We start from the raw sequence: 21,226 nt of genomic DNA, 5'->3' as shown, positions 1-21,226 counted from the left end.
AAAACATATCAACTCTTCTCGCACTGTGCTATTAGCAACTGCTTACACACAATCACTGGATTTAAGAACAACAGATGGACCTTTGGCCTTTTAGAACAAAATCTGTTAGATTCTCCTATGAAATGTAAATGGAACTAAGCTTCTAAAACTTATCTATATTAAGTCCTTATGCAACTCTTCTTTCCCCCACTGTACTTTTTTTAACCCTAAGGGATTACTTTTTTCCTTCATAAAGTTAGTATTCCACCCTAGGTTCTAAGGCTAAAACTGCGTATATTACCCCTCCTCCCACCATAAGATTAAGCAGTTAAGTGGGCAGAATTCAAACAGATCTGATGCTAAAGCCACTGTGCTTTCTGTTAACAGAAAAATAATCCGCTAAATCAAATCTGTAGCATTTTTCCCATTGGAAATATGCTTTCTAACCCCACTCCAAAATACTTACCATATGAAGCCTCTCAACTAGCTTTTGATCCCCAAGGCAATTGTTTGTATCAAACCAGGAATCAAAGTCCTAGATTAACAAATAAAAAATACATTAAGATCAGAGATAATATTAACTACAAAATACCCTTTATGCTAGTAATATAGCATATAACAATAATTTCTAAAATTAATTTAATGTTTGAGTTGTGAACCGCAAAAATCATTTAGTTCAATTCCTTATTTTTCATGTGCGCTATTGTTAGCAATTAATTTTAGAACTAGTTTGAGAATCATATTATCTCCTTAACATTTTTCTCAAAAACATCCAGATGCCAAGTTTCACAGTGAAAAGAAAATTGTTAGAAACCAAGTTTTACAGAATTAGAAAATCAATATCCTTGGAAAAAATATCCTTCTTCAGTTTCAGAAAACATTAAAAATTAAAACCACTTCACGGTTTGTTCTCAAAGACCATTCAGACTACTCAAACACAAGCTTTCTAGAGCAATGTCAATTTTCATTAAACTTACTAAAAGTGAAATTGAGATTACCAGTATTTCATTAGTACTTGGGTAGGATTTGAACAAGGCCAGTTTCCCTATCCTTACCTCTTTAGCATATTTATTATATACAGCTGACCCTTGAACGCAGAGGTTAGGAGCACTAACACTCCATGCAGTTGAAAATCCACATATAACTTATAGTCAGCCCTCCCACTGTGGATCATGCAGAAAACTATAGTATTTACTACTGAAAAAAAAAAATGTGGACCCACCCAGTTCAAACTTGAATTGTTCAGGGTCAACTGTATTTGCTTTGTTAGTAAACATAATCTTAGAATTCACTGTGTTAACTAAAACAAAGCTTTAGCAGAGATTATTAAACAAATGAAAGTGTCAATGTGGTAGGAAAAAAATTATCTCAAAAACAAAACCAAAATACATAAAGCAGAACTAAAGTAGCTTGATGGCACTGACTAAACGTCTTTCAAGAATACAATTTTCTCTACTCTTAAAATGATCCTTACTTAACACAACAAACCAAAATTAACACCTTTTTTGAACTTATTTGAATAAGCTCTTCAAAGCCACACACACACTCCAGCAATGGGAACAAAGGGTCAAAAATGAATTCTAGTCCAACAAAAAAATGAAATTACTAATAAGCACAGACTCTCGACATAATGTACATTATGTTCCTAAGTACAACCAACAATTCAAATAGTTAATTAACCATTTCCACCACTGCAAATAATCTATCAAAGGTAAGGATTAGGTTCTATGTTTGCTAGACTGTAAGAAAGAATGGTTAGACATATTTCACCAAACTTGAAGGCCATCTTGGGGAGAGGGCATCCTGGGGACTTCAAACACAGGCAACATGAAGTACGCAAATTCACTTGGGGGACCACCCTGAGCACTACCTTAAAAACATAAGCAGTCCACCTAGAGCCACTGAAACAATGTCAGACCAACAGGACCACCAAATAAGAATGTGAATCTACGACATTCCAGAGAGAACAAACCATGATTTCTAAAATAAGACTAAAATCAAAAGGCATAAAAGTAAATTCTCAGGATGCATACAAAACATGGTAGGTTACACGAGGCTAACTACCTAAAGGCGTGAAAAAGTAATGATTATCTCAAGTAGTACTGAAAGGTAAGCCAATTCTTTTTTTTAATTCTTCTGGGGTTTTTTTTGTTTTTTTTTTTTTTTTGGTACGCGGGCCTCTCACTATTGTGGCCTCTCCCGTTGCAGAGCACAGGCTCCGGACGCACAGGCTCAGCGGCCATGGCTCACGGGCCTAGCCGCTCTGCGGCATGTGGGATCTTCCCAGACCGGGGCACGAACCCGTGTCCCCTGCATCGGCAGGCGGATTCTCAACCACTGCGCCACCAGGGAAGCCCAATTCTTCTGGTTTTATTGAGATAAATTGACATACAGCTCTGTATAAGTTTAAGGTGTACAGCACAATGATTTGACTTACACACACCATGAAATGATTATCACAATGTTTACAGAATATCCATCATCTCATATATGTACAAAATCAAAAAAAATATTTTTCCTTGTGATGAAAACTCTTAGGATTTATTACTGTTAATTACTCTTAGTTGTTATTTACTCTCAACAACTTTCATGTATAACATACCGCAGTGTTAACTACATTTATCACGCTGTACATTACATCTCTAGTACTTATTTATAAGTGGAAGATAAATAAGTACAATAAACTTTGTGCCTTTTGCCTGGCTTCATCCAATTCCCCCCCTCCCCCTGCCTCTGGTAACCACAAATCTGATTTCTTTTTCTATGAATTCATCTGTTTGATTTTTGAAGCAGGCCAATTCTATTACAAAAATGTGTAGTATTAAAAAACATTATTCCAACTAGAAAATAATAAGAAATACTTACATCAGCTGAATTAAAGACATCTGGCAACAAAAAATTAAGAAGTGACCAAAGCTCATGCAAGTTGTTTTGAAGAGGTGTTCCAGTTAATAATAGTCGATTTGTAGTCTTGAATTCCCTCACTATTTCTGACAACTGAAAGAAACAAATTCATCATTAGAATGAATATTCTGTACATCGATCAAATTCTAAACTAAGGTACAAATGATTTGCACATCTAAATATCAAATTACCTTAGATTTTTCATTTTTGATCCTGTGAGCTTCATCTATAACTAAGTACCTCCAATTAAATTTCTTGAAAACAGACTTCTCTTTAATAAGCATTTCATAAGATGTTACACATACATCCCATTCTCCTGGTAATAAAACGTCTCTGACAAAAGCAGCCTGTGTAGCAAAAGAAAAAATTTACATCATGCAGAAATAAACTATACATTAAATTTACTGATGACAAGGATGTAATCTACTATGTAAAAGGGGGGTGGGAATAGTAAAAAGAAGAGTCATCTATAGTACGCAAGCAGCTAGACCAGCTCAAAGTAACTACATTAACCATGAAGTAATCACGTCAGAGCCATTTAGTAAAAACCAACTGACAAAATTCTTCGGTGCAAAAGTCAACAGACTAATTCTTAAAATGTCTTCTTTCCTTGATTCCACTGGGTGGTTAAATTCTTAGCACATAGGTTTAGGAAAGGATAGAGAGTTTTCTGACATGAAGATAGATAAGGACTAAAGGCTAACTTGCAGTAAGCACTTTCATTCCTTTTATGTTTATAGATCTATTAAGACATTGTTATTAATTTTCTCATTTTACAGGTGAGGAAACTAAAGCAAAGACTGGTTAACAATTGGGCTTCAAAGCATAATAAGCAATTTTGTAACTTAGAATACAAAAGGAGAAAAGAAATCTAGAGTCATCACTGATATCTGAATACAGGGAAAACAAAATTAGGTACATAGTCCTTCAATGCAGTATGAGTACATTTTTTAATCTGAATTTTATATTCTTAATAGTGTCATTATTTCCATATCTTCTTCCAAAAAGGATGTGCCAACTTATCAATATTTTAACTTATTTCGATCGTTATCATACCGACTTATCACGTTACTATTTACATTTTTACTATTTACATTATTATTTACTATTACAAATTACTATTCCATGACTATTACCATTATATACATCAATCTAAAAATCTGGCTCCTTAAATTTCTAACCACCTCACACACTCAAAACTTCTCTTAAAAATAAGAAAATGCTGCTAGAATGAGACACAGCCTTTGATTTTATAACTACCCTCAGAAAGCAGGAGAAAACTATATTCTTATAGCTTTCTACAGTCTACAATTCTATTTCCCTAGTATAAATCTTAAGCATCAAAAAAAAATACATTTATAAATTACTAATATTTGTGAAGACCAAGCTTATTATTGGACCCTTTTTCTCTCCTTTTATCCCTCCTCTAGTTATCCCCCTCCCACAAAACCTAAATTCAAATTCTTTTAATATCAAAAATGTAATGAAATATGAGAAACTTACTCTTTGTTCTTTATCTCCTATTAAACAAACAGATCTAAGTGTTGGTACCCATCTCTTGAATTCACTCATCCAGTTGTGTAATGTAGACTTAGGAACCAAAACCATATGAGGACCAGGAATGTTTCTATAGTGTTTCATGTACCCAAGAAGAGAAATTGTTTGAAGAGTCTTTCCCAGGCCCTGAAAGAAAAATAAGCACAAAGCAATGAAATACAAAAACAAAACAGACTTCCATATTCAAACTTCCTGACATATACAGAAACATTTAAAAGAAAAGTTATGTGTACAGCTAACAAATGGCAAAAACTTGATATGTGTCAAGTTTACGAGTGTTACGTCATTTAACCTTCACAAGTCTTTGAAGGATGTACTATTACCATCTCCATAAGGCCCAGATATTTAAGTGACTTTCCCAAGGTCACCTAGCAGAGCTAGAATTGAGACCTATTTCTTTTGACTCCATACTTTCTCTAAGCAATTGTCTTAGCACTATAGCTACAGGGAAACATAAAACATTCACTACATAACTAGTCAATAGTAAACAAGATATAATGTTTTACGGGATAGAACTGTACAAGCTACCATCATGGAGAAAATATTTCTCGATGACATTCAACTGACCCCACCACCTGTGTTTTGTAGAATTGACGGGAGATGGCCAAATCATTACATTGCAAAAGTCAACCAAAGGCATGCTTCTCAAAATGTATTATTTTTAAATTTATTACACTTTCATAGATAATAATTCCTCACAGCTGAAGTACAGATATAAGATCCCACTTAAGCAACTAAAGTGAGCTTTTATCAGTTTGACAGAGGGTTAGTTTGCTAACAGTTCTAGAGTATAATCAATAAACTATACGCTACAAACCTTAACTTTTATAAATCTAATGATGTATAAGGTTTTAAATTATAAAATGTGGACTTGTACAAAGCTATCAAACACATACCATTTCATCTGCTAGGATACCATTGATGCCGTTCTCATACAAAGAAATGAGCCAATTTAATCCTCGGACCTGATAATCTCGCAGTTTACCCCATTTTACATCTAAGAACAGAAGAAAAATGACATGCACATTTTAAAGACAATAAAAACAGGTGGGAAGCTCCCCCTCCATCTGATACTCAGAGGTTTAATTTTGGGCCTACACATGTTTATTCTGACTGTACTACTTTCTCTACTAGGTCTTAAGAATGGGAATTTTGCAAGTTTCAAATCAGTGGAGGTAGCGGCGGCGGTGGTCTGGAGTGGAGATGACAGGTATGGAAGACAACCACGTACAGGAAACATGACTGGAGACATCAGAGTACCTCAATCCCTCAGTTCCTATGTTACCCATACACTGGTCCTAGAGACTCTTTGGCCTATTTCCTTTTTCAATGTTACTACAAGTGTTTCTAACCAAACGTTTTCACCTTCCTTGATGACCTAAACAGGGGTTCTCCGGGGATTTTGTTTTTGTCCTAACAAAGGGGAAACAGGAATTAGAAGAGACTGTTTTTCCTTTACCCTTGCTTAATTTACTTTTCCAGGGGGTCCTACAAAAAGGAAATGTATCTCTTTCAGGGTTTATTAAATATTTCCTACCCCATAATAATTATTAAGTATATGAATCATAAATAACCCAACTTTTTAAAAAACTATGTATTATGTACTCCATCCCTTTTGAAAAACACCACTTTGAGATGAAAAGTTAATCAATGCTGGGAAAACTAGTTACAATGTAGGAATGTGAGAAAGAGATAACTCAAATAATTCAAATTTCCTTTCTCCTTGTAGATCTGGTTCTGGCCTCTAGCTTCATGAAAAGAAATGGAAACTGCGTACTGTGTAGCAAAAAAAAAAAAAAATCTGGAGGTACACTGTTGAATTTCTAACCAAATCCTATCTTCCCTGAAGTTCAGTTTGCTAATTATTAAGATAACAAATCCAAACTATACGTCCTATATTGACTATTATAAATTTTTTTTGCTCACAACCACTATGATCATACAAACTTGTCATCAAGTGAGACAGAGAAAGGAGGTCGGGAAAAAAAACGCTGGGCTTCAGTGAAGACAACCGTGCCACCAGACAACCAAGACCATATGTGGGTAAAACCTAAACCTTGTTAACCATGTTTTCTCTTGGAAAACCTTTAATAACAAGTACATTTTGGAAAAAAATTTAAAACAAATAGAAAATCGGAAGATGAGTTAAAAAACTCTTTATGAAGTGCTTTTTTTTACACATTAGTCTTCTTATCTGGGGCAAATATAAGGCAAACTTCATTCCCAGTTTTACATATACATTCAGGCCACAAGCACAATGGCGTTTTATGACCCTTTGAAATACAGCACCACTATCATACTAATATACTATGGCTTCCATCCAAAAAATATCTGAAGTTCATTTCACTATCAATAAATTTCAAAAGATCACTAAAAATTGCATTTATAAATTACAGCCAAGAAAAATCCAAAACATTAACCAAAGGATATCTCAAAAGGGGATGTTTCAGAGATCAAGTAATTAAATATGTGTAACGTACATGACGGAGAGTCTTCGAATCGAGTACAAACATTGGTTGCTTTGGAGCTTTCTGTTAATAATTCTTCATCCTCCTCTTGCTCTGTTCTTCGGTGCCGATAGCTGTTCAAGTTTAAAATAAAATCAAGTGATTTGAGTTTTGGCTTTAATTTTAACTACCAGCTACTATTTCAACATAATAGTCAAGAGGCTGACCAAGATTACACAATAATTTCTTAACAGGCATGTAAATTAAGACTAAAAAAGTAAACAGTAGAAATCATTAGTAAATTTAAACCTGAAATGTTTTACATGGTTTTCTAAGATACACATACAGTTTTTAAAATAGAGTAATACCTTAGGTTAACCAGAACCTGATAAACATAAATGTGACAATCTAATTTCAAGGAAATATGCAGTCAGAAAAACCTCATAATTTGCATTTTAAAGTTAAGTATTTTGCCCCCTGACCTCAAATAGTACCAGAAGTCACATTTTTAAAACTACAGCTTTCATCAAAAGCTGCAGAATATGCAGAATAGAGACTTTGGGCTTAAGCAATGACTCTTAACTAGATTCATCAGAATTACTCAAAGCATTTTAAAGACACTTGCCCAGATTCTACATCCCAAAAGAATGATACTTCCTCTTAATAACTAATTTTCTGCACTTACAATATTGCCAGATTTTTTTTTTTTTTTTTTTTTTTTTTTTTGCGGTACACAGGCCTCTCACTACTGTGGCCTCTCCGGCTGCGGAGCACAGGCTCAGCGGCCATGGCTCACAGGCCTAGCCGCTCCACAGCATGTGGGATCTTCCCGGACCGGGGCACGAACCCGTGTCCCCTGCATCGGCAGGCGGACTCTCAACCACTGCGCCACCAGGGAAGCCCCTTGCCAGATTTCTTAATCTCTAAAGGACTCAGGTAAGTAAAGCTATTTACTCCCTAATTCTCAAGTTTCCAATTATACCTTCATATTTTCAACAAATATTTTCATTTAAATTAGAAAACAGTAGATTATTCCACTCTTGTGACCTCTAAATCTAACTCACTGCTTATTTCTCCCAAAACTACATGCTTGATGGGAGAGGATAATCAGCCTTCCCAGACAGAGAAATATTCCTCAGAAATGCAGGCCAAGGCAATAAAAACACAAGGATGTTTTTGTTTGTTTTATGTGCTTCTAATCAGAAGGTCTTAGTGTAGGTGTTATTTCTTGTGCTTCTCTGCATTCCAACCCTATGAAACTTAGTGCAAAGATCTACCCGCCCCCCAACCCCAAGTTATTCTCCATAAACTGAGAATTTTAACTTTGTTTTTTTTTAATAAAATCTCCTTCACAATATATTATCAAGATAGTTGATTATTATGGTTGTTAAAACTGAAGATAAAAGCTGGAATATGCTTTATTACTTCAAATTGAGGCATCACTGATTGCAAACTGGATGATGGAAAGGGGAAAAAAAGCATATATGTACTTATACTGAAGGACAGGACAGTACCATTACCCTAATTACTTCACTTAAGCTAACTTTCCATTTAAGATGGTTTGATGGGTAGAAAAGAAATCTATTAACCAAGACTCCTTTTCTTCACCAACACTAATAAGATCAAAGCTGAACAATATTTTATCTATTTACTACATGGTATCTTTATCTTACAGGCTCTTAATAGAAGTGTTTCTTCTCATGCCATCATACTGATGACCCCATAACAATATCCATTACAGCAGTCTGCATTTCCAGAGCACGAGACTGACGCTATTTAAACAGCTGCAAACTTCAAGTCTGAAAAATTTAAATACATCTGAATTGCAAAGTTCTCATGAAGTTTCATACGTATTAAAACAAAAGCACTTTCGTTACAAACAATGGATTAGCAAAAAAGATATATCAGATGAGTAGAATACCCCAAATAAAATTAAGGTAATATGCTTTTTGATGATAATCCCCTCGAGATAGAGCTAACACTTCCATGTTTCTGTATACTACGTAGTAAATTTAACAGTGTTGAGAACAGTTTGTACTCTCTTCTTTTAGATAACCTAGCATATTTTAATTACTGATCACATTTCATTTTTCACTTTGGAAATTACATATAGCCATTCCAGGGAGCTGAGATTGCCCTAAATTTATTATTACAAACTGAACATCTTAGCTATCCAACCAGCACAAATTCTAAAAAAGAATTTATAAATTCAACACGTAAGAATCACTTTACACATATTGAACCACCACCTAACAGTGTCATCATACACCTTGACACTTCAATTTATATAAAGAAAACTAAGTATGTAACAAAAATTTTAAACAAACTGCCGTGGCATAAATCATCACAACATCCACACACAAGCACAGACTTCAGATAATAGCAATACCCTCAATGCATGTATGTGGTTTATGAGACTAGAGCACACCCCAAGTCAGATCTAAGTTCAAAGCTGGATTATTCTAATTCCTTCTAGGTGATGTTAAATAGGCCGCTTAACCTCTGCATTTGTTTCCACTCCAAGGAGTGGAATACATCTGAATTCCCTATTCAGTCCATATAAAAATAAAGCATTATGCAAATTTTTATTTATTTATACATGTATGGCTATATCCTGCCAAGCCAATCAGGCCAAATAAATAACAGCACCAAAACAATTTTTTTTAATAAAGTGATTTTATGCTACTAATGAAGACTATCAAAAATAAGTTTGCTTCAACTATTAAGTATCAAATATTACTCACTCGCCAACTGACAGCAAGTTCTGTTTCTCATCCTTTTTTATTCGTGGGCGCCCTGGTTTCATCTTCAAAGGTGAGGTTGGAGTCTTCTGAGCAGCAGGCTGAATGAAATGTGCAAACAGCTCTGTCTGCTTTAATAAATACTCAAATCTATTTGCCCGGTCAGTTTGCTACAAAAAATTTGAAAACGCATTTTATCAGAATATTAATACAACTTCAGAAATCAAAGTTTCAACATGCCTCCACACAACAATCTCAAAAATAAAAAGGAACAAACTACTGCTATGGGTAACAACACAGATGAGTTTCAAAAGCATTACACTAAATGAAAGAAACCAAACATAAAAGACTACATACTGTACGATCCAACTTATATGAAATTCTAAGTAGGGATTTCGTAGAAAGCAGATCTGAAGTGGCAAGGGGATGAGGGCAGGAGCAAAAGTTATGGGGATCATAGAACTGTTTACATCATGACTGTAAGGTGGTTAAATGACCGCATGTGTTTGCCAAAACTCACTGAATTACAAACATAAAACTATTGGGTGTCAATTATACTTCAATACAGTTGATGAAAAAATATCAAATAAAAAAATCAAAAGACATTGTGCAATACAAGTGTATTTATTCAGAAGGGGGAAAAATGCATTGGTCATTCATCAGTTAGGCTGTTTCAAATTTTAAAAGGCTATCAGGCTTGAAAAACATCTATTAAGTTCATGAAATATTCATTAACCCAATGCAGTTCTTAATACCATTTCTTATTTTCATATCTAAGATCTACTGCTTTGAATGTTCCCTATTATCACACAAAGAGAATGAAAGAATTTAAACCAAAAAACATTTAAGATCCTGAAATCAAGTTTTTATAAAAATAAACAAGGGTGGGGCTTCCCTGGTGGCACAGTAGTTGAGACTCTGCCTGCCGGTGCAGGGCACACGGGTTCGAGCCCTGGTCTGGGAGGATCTCACATGCCGCGGAGCAACTGGGCCCGTGCACCACAACTGCTGAGCCTGCGCGTCTGGAGCCTGTGCTCCGCAACAAGAGAGGCCGCGATACTGAGAGGCCCGTGCACCGCGATGAAGAGTGGCCCCCGCTCGCGGCAACCAGAGAAAGCCCTCGCACAGAAACGAAGACCCAACACAGCCTATCAATCAATCAATCAATCAATAGAAATGCTGTAGAATTATTTAAAAAAAAAAAAAAAAAAACCTCGGGGGTTAGTTCTGTGAAACACTGCATAAAATTAAAAATAATAATAAAAATAAAAAATAAACAAGGGAAATCTAGAGCCTTCAGACAACAGACTTTTTACAGACACTCTTAACAGTTTGGTTAAAAAAAGGAGAAACAAGAAGACAAGAGTTCAATAAACAGAGAAACCCTCAACTCAACATGTCTACCTATAAATGCTTAAAATGTCAATTTTAGAATGAATTCCAAAACAATATTTTACCTAGCAAACACCAGAGATAATCAAACATCATAATGTTTTAAAAACTATGTATTTTTTAAAGGAAAACATACTATACCAAGGTAAAACTGAAGCCCAATTTGCTATCAGGAAGGCACAGGGTGACCGCCTCACTGGACCACAAATGCAGCCCAATCCATACAACTAACAACAGGTCAACATGTTTCTCCTTAGTAATGTCCTATAGATGACAAGCTTCAGTTGTTTTGTTTCTGAAGACTTAAAAAACTGTTTTAGGGCTTCCCTGGTGGCGCGGTGGTTGGGAGTCCACCTGCCAATGCAGGGGACGCAGGTTCGTGCCCCAGTCTGGGAAGATCCCACATGCCGCGGAGCGGCTGGGCCCGTGGGCCATGGCCGCTGGGCCTGTGCGTCTGGAGCCTGTGCTCCGCCACGGGAGAGGCCGCGATGGTGAGAGGCCCGCGTACCGCAAAAAAAAAAAAAAAAACGGTTTTAAAGTACTGAACTGAGATCCATATACATATATGTATTTTGCACAATTTCACTTCCTAATACATGTATAATAAAAGAAAAGCCAAGAACATGCAATGAGAAAGATGCTGCTACTTAAAAAAGACTATCTATTATTATAGCTATGTTTGGATCAAGATAAATAAGCTCTGGAAATGAATTCAGATAGGTCAGAGTCTAGATATTTTAAAGTAGAAGCTACTCTACAGTATTCAAATCACTGAATATGTATTCTTCACTTCTTTAAAAACATTTTCAAATCAACATTTCCTTCATAAATACTTATTCAATTCAAAAAATACTTCTGTGTGTCTACCAGAAAAGGTATTTTGTTTCTTTAGGAAGTTTTCATTATAATCCAATATTGAAAACAGAACATAATAGGTAAGTTATGTAAGATTGTCAGAAAATGATGAATACTCAGAAGTAAAAATAAAGCAGAGTGATGGCAAGTACAAGTAGCACTGAAATTTTAACCAGGAAGATCAGGAAAATCCGAACAGAGGTAATGTTTCAACAGAGAAGGGAGGGGATCCCCCCAATTCTTAGACCTTATCACACCTCTCTAATGCTCAAAAACCTTTAATGGCTCTAGATGTCTTAAGATGGTATTTTTTCAAAGTGTGGTTCATGATCCATCAGACCAAAAATATCCAAGATCTCTGTTATCTTCTACAAGGTCAAGTTTGAGAACTACTGCCTTAAAGAACTAAATGTAAGTTTCACCAGGGCCTTGCAAAAGATTCCATAATTTCCAAAATTCTCTCTCATTGACTCAAGTAGTGGTGGGGTTACAAACTAGTTGCAAAAAACCGAGTTCAGAACACACAGAATAAGCTTTCAGTAGAACTGTGGCAAAGGTTTGAGGGGAATAACAGGCAAAGACCTTGTTGCTTGAAAAAATGACAAGGTTAAGATAAAAATGACTTGAGATCTTAAAAGAGGGGTAAGGAAAGTGAACCTATCTACAAAATAAAAACAGACTCACAGACACAGAGATCAGACTTGCGGTTGCCAACGGGGAGGAGGGGAGGAAGAGGGATGGACTGGGAATTTGGGGTTGACAGATGCAAACTAGTACATTCAGAATGGATAAACAATAAGGTCCTACTCTGTAGCACAGAGAACTACATCCCATCTCCTGGGATTAAACCATAATGGAAAAGAATATTAAGAAAAGAATGCACATATGTATAAAACTGAGTCACTTTGCCGTACAGCACAGACTGGCACAACACTGTAAATCAACTACACCTCAATTTAAAAAAAAAGATTTAAGGAGAAAAATCACTTCCTAAAACGCAGAAACAATAGAATAAGATTTAGGAACCTAAAAGAAATGAATCATAAAATCAAATGGAAGATTAAAATCAATAGCCTTGGAAAAAGCTTCTTTCTCTGAGATAGAAGGAAACAACCAGGACAGTAGAAGCCATACATGCTTGGAAACAGAGAGGAATTGAATTGATGATGGGCCTGCAGCTCTTTGTGGAGGAAGACTGAAAATGAGCGTGTGGCAGAAAAGGAGTAATCAGAGTGGCAAAGTTTTAGAATGCCTAAATGGGATTGTTGAGCAATAAATACTGAAAGCCAAAGACAGTAAAAACCATAAACTTATTCTGGTACCAGTCAGCACTATTATTTTAGTTTTCTCAAGCAGAACTCAGCATCCCGGGTTCAAGAATGAAGAGTGGATATCAAGACTTACCTATGAATAGGATCTAGCAGATGATAAAAAAGTTGCTTAGAAGAAAACTGCTTCTCAAGATCATGATGTTGAAAAAGGAAATTAAACTAGGAGACTAAAAAATCTGTAGGAAGTGAGAAAAAATTTACAATAAAGGGAACCGTGAAGATGAGAAGCATTGTAAAGAACCATGAAAACCTCCATTATATAACCAGATTTGTGTTGTAAATATACTTTGCAAAAACATAAAGAGATGTGGAAGAAGCCAGATCATGAGAAAGGAGCCAAATAAAGATGCCAACACAATAATTCATGCAACAGAAGAATACTGAACTAGGGTGGTGGGGAAAAGATAAGAGAAATATTTATGAAGTTAAATTTGCCAAGACTATTAAAACTATGAGGTACCGTAACAGCTTGGGTATTTATTAAGAGAAAGTTTCATTCATTGAGATAATCCTAAGTAGAAGTGTGGGGTAGAGATAAGGAATTCAATTTTGGATACTCCTAAATAAGAGGTACCAAAGGGACTTAAATGTCCAACAAACAAATGAAAATGCAATGGTTGGAGGCATCTGAAGTATTCACTTAGAGATGGCAGATGAAAACTGTGTCAAGGATCAAACTGTCCAAGAACAAAGGTTCAGAATGTAATGAGAAGGACAAAGGAATGGTCAACTAAATAGGATATCATCAAGGAAACGAAGGTCTCTCAAGGCAAGAAAAAATTCCGTGGCGTGGTCAATGGTGTCAAACTCAAGTGACAGCAAGGAAAATCAAACTACAATTAGGCCAAAGAACTGGCCATTAGAATCACTAGTACAGTGTTAATGACAGAATCTAAGTTGTGAAGGGTTAAAGGAATGAATGGGAAAAGTAGAGCTGGAAAATATATCGTTTTCTTCAATTAAGTTTGACAGCAAAGAAAGGCAGCAGGACAGTTACAGATATACACATATATAAATGTAACAGAAATCATATAGAATAATACATCATTCCTACTTTACATATTGCAATATGTATTATGCACATTATATATGTGTATACATATACACATGTGCATACTTTTAGGATTTTGAAGCTATTTAAGAGATTCAGAAACATTTATTGATATTGAAGAGAAAGTCAAAGAACAAGGGGAAAGTAAGATTTGTTAAAATTTACTAGGTGCCAGATATTGTTCTCGGTGCTGAAGACAGAAAGATGAAGACACTGTCCCCACTCTTAAGAAGCATACTGTGTTGTGTAGTGGTGTTATTATTACACATGCTATTTTAACTTTTTAAGACTTCAAAACAATTAAATGAGTTTAATCCATACAAAGCACTTAGAACAGGGCCTGCTACATAATAATCATTCACTATTAGTCATTATTATTGAATCTAAATTTAAATTTAAAGCTCTTTGTAGGTACTGGTTAACTCAGGGTAAAATAAAGTTTCCTAAAAGGATATGAAACATGAGCTGGGTATTTTTCAAGTATAACATTCATATTCTCTTTTGTAAAGATCCCATCCATATTATAAGAAGGCTGTAGGCAAGGAGCATGTATTATTTGCTTTATAACCAGTAGAGTACAATGCTAGACACATGCAGAATAAACATTACCTTGAATAATTACTTCTCTGGTCTTTAACTCACCTCACTCCCAATGCTAAATCTTAAAATATATGGGGTGTTAGCATAACCCACATATTTACATAATATGTGAATTCATGCAATACTTCTATATTTGCTTTACATAGTCAAGTAAGTCAAGTAAGGTACAAAAGTTATAGTACTCCACGTTATACATATTTAAATTGGATATCTGTGCTTCAATTTTGGTACGCTTAATCACCTAATAAAAACTTATATAAACTCTTCATATGCCTAGAACATACCATTTTTTCTTCATAGGTAGGATCTGGTTCTTGGATTTCTTTTTGCTTTCCAGGAGACGCATCATCAAATACTTCCTGGTAGGAGGGAAAAATCATGGATTGTTCTTCAAGAATACCCAACACACCATTATTAGACTGACTTCTGCCCAAAACACATTCAAAGTAATACACTCCTGTCCCAAATTTCCCAGATACTTAAATGGCTGTCATCCTACCTGATAGGAAACCTTGATGAAAAATACCATGATGATAACAACTTATTTAATCCAAATATGTAAACTGCATGGCTATTGCCAAGACTGAAACACAAGATTATTATCTCCATCATCCTAGAACAAAACTACTTTCAGTAAATGTTTCATTTTCTAATCAAAAATTATGAAGCTAAATTAAACAGTATAAAATGTGAAGAAAATACGTTCCCTTTTAATCATAAAATTGCAGTATCTACTGTACTGCCACACAAACATACACGTGGAAACTCGCATTAGTCAGGCTGATTCCCATCTTCTGGAAAATTAAAAAAATTCATCATGCAGCCTAAAGTGAATACCCTTTAAGTAAAATCTGATTCCTTAATTGGCAATAAATGTGCTATTTTTGCAAATTTATTCACCCTGACATTCAAAACGCCACAAACAACAAAACAACAGCAACAACTACACTGCAAAGTTCCACTCATTCATTAAAAGAACATAAGGAAAGCTGGTGAAAGTATAATTTTCATTAATGATGTACTAATCTGTGTGTGGCAATACATACTGTAATAAAGCTACCTGTGATTAAGAAGTTGGGGGGATGGGGCTGGTATAGCACTAAAATTAAGAGGTCAACTGACCCAAATTCAAGTCTGCCTTCATCGTTAAGACCTGTAGGAACCTGTGTAACCTTAAGCTCATCACAAATCTCTGGTCTCCACAAGTAAAAATGACAAAGCCACCAACCTAGCCTACTTCACAAAATGGTAATGGGATACCATGAAAGGTCAAATACATCCTAAAAAAATAAGATGTGCTTTCCAACAGCAGTCATTATTTCTTTCACAGTTTTAATTAAAAATAAATAAATAAATAAATGAAAGGTTTGGATTTAGGACTCTTGAGGTCATACAGTTATTGGTATACAGTGTACCTACCTACCAGTCGAGTCAATACTGAGAAATGAGGATGAACAAAGACAGGCCCCATCCACATTGCCAAAAAGATCACAATAATAAACAGAAAATGAGACTGCTTCCGTGACCTATCAGTACCAAGCAAAAAGAAAAACTTAACCTAATACATAGAAAAGCTAGCTAATGTTTCTAGGAAAGTGGGCTCTGTCAGAAAATAAATGATTTTGGAAAAACCCGAATTAAAGACCAAGAAAAGAAAAATCACACTATAATGTGAAGGAAAAAATAAAAACTAAACCTAGTCAGTAAAAAGATTGATAAAATTACTGATGTTCCTATTCTAAGAAGGTAAAAATAACTAAGTCATTCTTCAATGAATGAAATCGTCAAACACCTTTTTTGTAAGAATATGAAAGGGCAAGATATACAGGGAAAGGGTCAGCTTCAGAGCCAGATGTGGGTTCTATCACAGGTTCTACTTACCAGAAGACTCAATTTCCCCATCTGCCAAATAAAAATACCACTGACATCATTTGGTACTTATAACATTAATATTCATAGTTAAACTTTAATTCCACTTTAACTTAAAAATAGCAACTGAAAGCCAAAATATTTCGTTTAGGCTTTAAATTATTCTGCTTTCTGATGTTTCCGTAACACCTCTTGTGAGACTTTGGTTGTTATTCCAACATTTGAATGACAGCCCCTTTTGAGAAGCTGAGGACAACTAAGAACAGCAATTTGCAGAGAACTGCATATTTACATACAATTGCTTTTAGTGTCAAACTTCAAACCCCCTTAAGCCATGAAGCAGGAATCCACATTAACCCAGGGAATGCAAAAGAACCATTTAAAACCTAAAGAAAGAGAAAACAGACAACGCCAGATATGAATTTGAAACAAATCTCAAGTCACTGAAAACTACAGAACACCAGATGTCCTAGTCCACCAAAACCCACCGTCACCTAAAAGTTCTTTCAAAAACTAGTAACATGTTACTTCACCCTAGCTTAGACCGCTGCTGCCCAAATAAAACTACTGCGCCAAATGCTTCAATGGTAAACTGCGCTACCATTTCCTTATTAATCCTGCAGCAACGTTCATTTTTAGAGCAGTATTACCTTCGCTCAATCTGTCCAAGGATGGAAAAATCCCAGAAATCTTTGGGCTGCAACTATAAAATATCTCAAAACAGACTGAAGGCCAAGAATAAAATTTGGAAGGAGCAAGCAATCACTTTGTTCCCAGACATCGCAAAGCCTTGGAGCACACCCAAGAGACCCGCCTGGCAGTTCCCCAATCTTTCCACCCCCGCAGTACTGTCACCATCCCCTGGCCGGCCAGCCCCAGCCCAGAAGACAGGCTCGGCAGCGAAAGGTACCAATTTTCAAAAAAACAAAAGGCCAAGGCCCCCAAAGAGGAATTGCGCTGGTCTGAAAGCCCCTGACTCACTAATTCATTCATCCGTCCATCCATCACCCCTCCCCAAATGAGATGGGGGTTCAAGACAGCTGCTGCCGCCTTGGTCACTTCCCTCCCCATGGAACAGTGCCTGGGAGGAGCCTCCTCTCCCTCCAAGGGAGCAGCTGCGCCCCGCTTATCCCCACTGCGCCCTCGGCTATCCAGCTCTCGCCATTGTTTCTGCCCGGAACAGATACCTCCCCCGCAAGGACCGCGAAGAAGAAAAGGAGGCCCAAGTCCTCGGAAGCGCTCCTTTTAAATGCCTTCCCCACCCCGCCCATCTAGCCTCTTTCCTAAGGGGAAATCTCCCTCGCCCTCCCCCCAAGTTTAGTGGAAACTAAAATCGAGATTCAGAAATGGGCGAGGGAATTATGGGAGTCTAGCTTTAAAAAAAAAAAAAAAGGTAGATCCCACTCGGCCTCAGTAATCAAGAACATGTGTCTAATAAGAGCGTTCGAGGGTTTGGCAAGGTTCACCAAAGAGACAAATAATGTAAATGTGAAGTGCCAGAGATCCATTTGAGTCGGCTGGGATAGGCTAGGCACAGGGCGCAAGGGTGAGAGCATCATTTCGGATCCACAGGGTCCGCGGCCGAGTCTGGGTGCACAGGGGTGAAGTTCGGCTCTGCGTCTCATCACTAACACAGAGGCGAGGGAACCAGTTCCTCCTCCCCATCCCGCCGTCTCCCCACGCCACGAGCCGCCCTCACCTCCATCTCGGAGTCCGCGGCGCCGGCGCTGGCCGCAGAGGCAGCCGCCTGGGCTGAGACGCCCTCGGGGCCGCCTTTGTTGCCGCTGTTGTTCCCGCTGCCGGCGGCCGAGGTTGCGGGCTTGGAAGGCGCGCTCTCGGGAGGCGGGGGTGGCGGAGGGTCGGCCGCGGACGACATGATGTTCCTTCTGCGTCACCCGCTGCTGCCAGAGGCCGGACCCGGCAGAGATGAGGAGGAGGCCTAGGCCTGGGAGGCTACGTCGCAATGAGCTGATGGAGGAGCGAGAGGACCACTCGAACGCCCCCTTCGCCGCGGCTCCGCGACGAGCCCTAGCCAGGCCCACCAGCCTCCCCCTCTCGTCGTCCTCCTCTTCCGCCGGGCTCGGGGTTCCACCGGCGCTTTACCTCACGGCGGGAATCACGTCGACGAGAGTGGGCGGGGTCACCCGGGTCACTGAGGTCAGGAAGGCGGGCTGATTTACTGGAGGGCGGAGGGTTGAGGGAGAAGGAAAGGAAAGCGAAAGAGGGACCGGGAGCGGGAAGTGACTTGGCCGCCTCCTCTTCTTCCTCTGGTAGATATCATCTATCTCGCCTGCATCCAGGTCTACTACCTACGCCATCGACTTTCAACACTCGCGAGATTGATAGTTGGCTAAATGACTGGGTTCCAGTTGCGCATGCGCATTCTCTCCTCCTCGCCCTTGGCCACTCCCCCTCCGGGGCCCCCAGCAAGCTCTAGGGCAAGGCGTGGGCGGGGCCTCAAGGGAGAGCTCGGAGGCGTAGGTTTGTGCTTCCGCTCCCGGGCTGGACGCGAGCGCAGTCTTAGAGGCGTTCTTAACGGCACTCGGTCCCCGGACGCCGCATCTCCTGTGGTTGGCAGCGATCGGCAGCACTCCCTGAAAATTTGCACAGGTTTTGCGCTGCCTACTGCAGCATGGAGGTCTGTGCAGGCCTTAACACTTTAACCGCCTCCGCTTATAGGCGTGACGCCACTGTGTTGACGAGGTTGTGGTTATTCCTGTTGACGTCTCACTGTTTTGTTGTCTAAGGAAGAGTGCCCGTTAGTGTGATTTTTTATTTTTCTGTCATCAGATGTTAGCTATATCAGTCATTTCTAAATTCCTTCTACTCTTCGGTGCAGAGTTAGGCGATATTTCCTCTGAATTTACATGCTAAAAGTAAGCAAACTGTGCCCACCACCATGTAAGTGAGAAACATGAGTAATCAATAGATAAGAGGCGATGGGTTGTATCTTTTCCTCAACCACCAAATATTAAATTAAAATGTACATTCTTCTCTTCTTGAAAAATGTTACAACTATTCACCACTGGTTTGTACACTGCCGTGCCCTCTCTTCAACACAGCCTGAGGGTCTCGCGCACCCATCTGCTGCAGATTTTAAGCGTAGCGTGTTCTATTCAGTAGCAAATCTGCACACTGCAATAAATTACTATCTGCCCTGAACAAGCTCTTATTCATCTTTGTATCCCCATGTCCAGTATCTTATCAGTACGTATTGAATAAAGGAGACACACTTTTAAAGAGTTAAGGTTTAAGCAAACTGTTGATTATGTTGAATTTCAAACAGAAGGGATCTCCTTTGAATATATAGCCTGCAAACTTTTAACCAATAGAGTGATAATTCTTTAATTGAGATCTGGAAAAATGTCCCCCAGCCCATTATAAATGCTATTTCTGAGACTATAAGGAACCGCCTAAGGATATATGAAAAAAAAAATACCTAAATGATGTTCGTCGCAGGCTTCGCATGTAATTGCAAAAAAGTTAGCAATAGGCTAAGAGTCCAACATTGAAAGTATGATTTTAAAACTATTGTACACCCACAAAATGAACTATTATTGACCTTTAACAACCATTAATGTAGAAGAATGTTTATTCTATAGTGTTAACTGAAAAGAAAATTTAGCAGTTAAAAAATCTGAATAAAACTTTGGAAGGATAATCATAAAAGTATTGAAAGTGATTGTTGTTGGTGTATATTTCCTAATTCTTTTTTGTTTGTATTTTTGAATTTTTTCTAAAATGAATTTGTGTATTATATTGAGCAAACTTATTTTTAATATTTAAAAAATACTTTCACCAAAAATAGATTGTGTGGAAGGGTAAAAAGTTAGTGTCTAGGGGAGTAGCTGACATATAGACACTCAATAAATACTTATGAGAACTTCCCTGATGGCACAGTGGTTAAGACTCTGCGCTCCCAGTGCAGGGGGCTTGGGTTCAGTCCCTGGTCAGGGAACTGGATCCCACATGCATGCCACAACTAAGAGTTCTCATGCCACAGCTAAGGAACCAGCCTGCCACAACTAAGACCTGGCGCAACCAAATAAATATTTTTAAAAATAAAAATAAAATAAATACTTACGAGTAAATATTTATTTAATATTGACATTAAGTAGAAAGAATATAACATTTATTTAATATTCAGAGTATTTCTTCACCCTATAGTGAAAGGTAAATATCTTGGGTCCTGGTTTGGAAACCCTAAAAGTATACTGAATATATAAATGGATGAAGCTTAAGTCTGACAATTTAAGAAAAACAAATAGCAAGAAAAGCAATAAATAAAATTGCCTCCAAAATGACAACTGTCTTTTTTAACATACACATTTATATTGTGATTGCGTTTCTCATGAGCATATGAACGCTGTATGATAATCTTGTGGGGAAAATTATAGAGAAAAGATACTTAAAAGAAAGGAGGAAGGGACTTCCCTGGTGGCACACCGGTTAAAGAATCCGCCTGCCAGTGCAGGGGACATGGGTTCGAGCCCTGGTCTG

At 37.6% G+C, this 21,226-nt stretch overlaps 1 protein-coding gene across 1 annotated transcript in view; it reads right to left on the bottom strand.

Moving 5' to 3' along the window:
* Positions 1-19,062, bottom strand: part of SMARCA5 (SNF2 related chromatin remodeling ATPase 5) — a 49,839-nt gene extending 30,777 nt beyond the window's left edge. Inside the window, exons 1-9 of the mRNA XM_081249089.1 lie at positions 18,426-19,062; positions 15,142-15,216; positions 9,632-9,798; positions 6,921-7,021; positions 5,337-5,437; positions 4,387-4,566; positions 3,075-3,230; positions 2,845-2,976; positions 446-514 (exon numbers count right to left, since the gene is read on the bottom strand). Of these exons, the coding sequence (XP_081105215.1) occupies positions 446-514; positions 2,845-2,976; positions 3,075-3,230; positions 4,387-4,566; positions 5,337-5,437; positions 6,921-7,021; positions 9,632-9,798; positions 15,142-15,216; positions 18,426-18,602 (1,158 nt within the window). The 5' untranslated portion in view covers positions 18,603-19,062. The remainder of the gene's footprint in view (positions 1-445; positions 515-2,844; positions 2,977-3,074; positions 3,231-4,386; positions 4,567-5,336; positions 5,438-6,920; positions 7,022-9,631; positions 9,799-15,141; positions 15,217-18,425) is intronic.
* Between the last annotated feature and the right edge of the window lie 2,164 nt (positions 19,063-21,226).

The sequence above is a fragment of the Mesoplodon bidens genome, assembly GCF_964165515.1.
Source record: "Mesoplodon bidens genome assembly, chromosome: 1".
In the NCBI taxonomy this organism is placed as follows: Eukaryota; Metazoa; Chordata; class Mammalia; order Artiodactyla; family Ziphiidae; genus Mesoplodon; species Mesoplodon bidens.
This window is presented reverse-complemented; position numbering and strand designations above follow the sequence as displayed.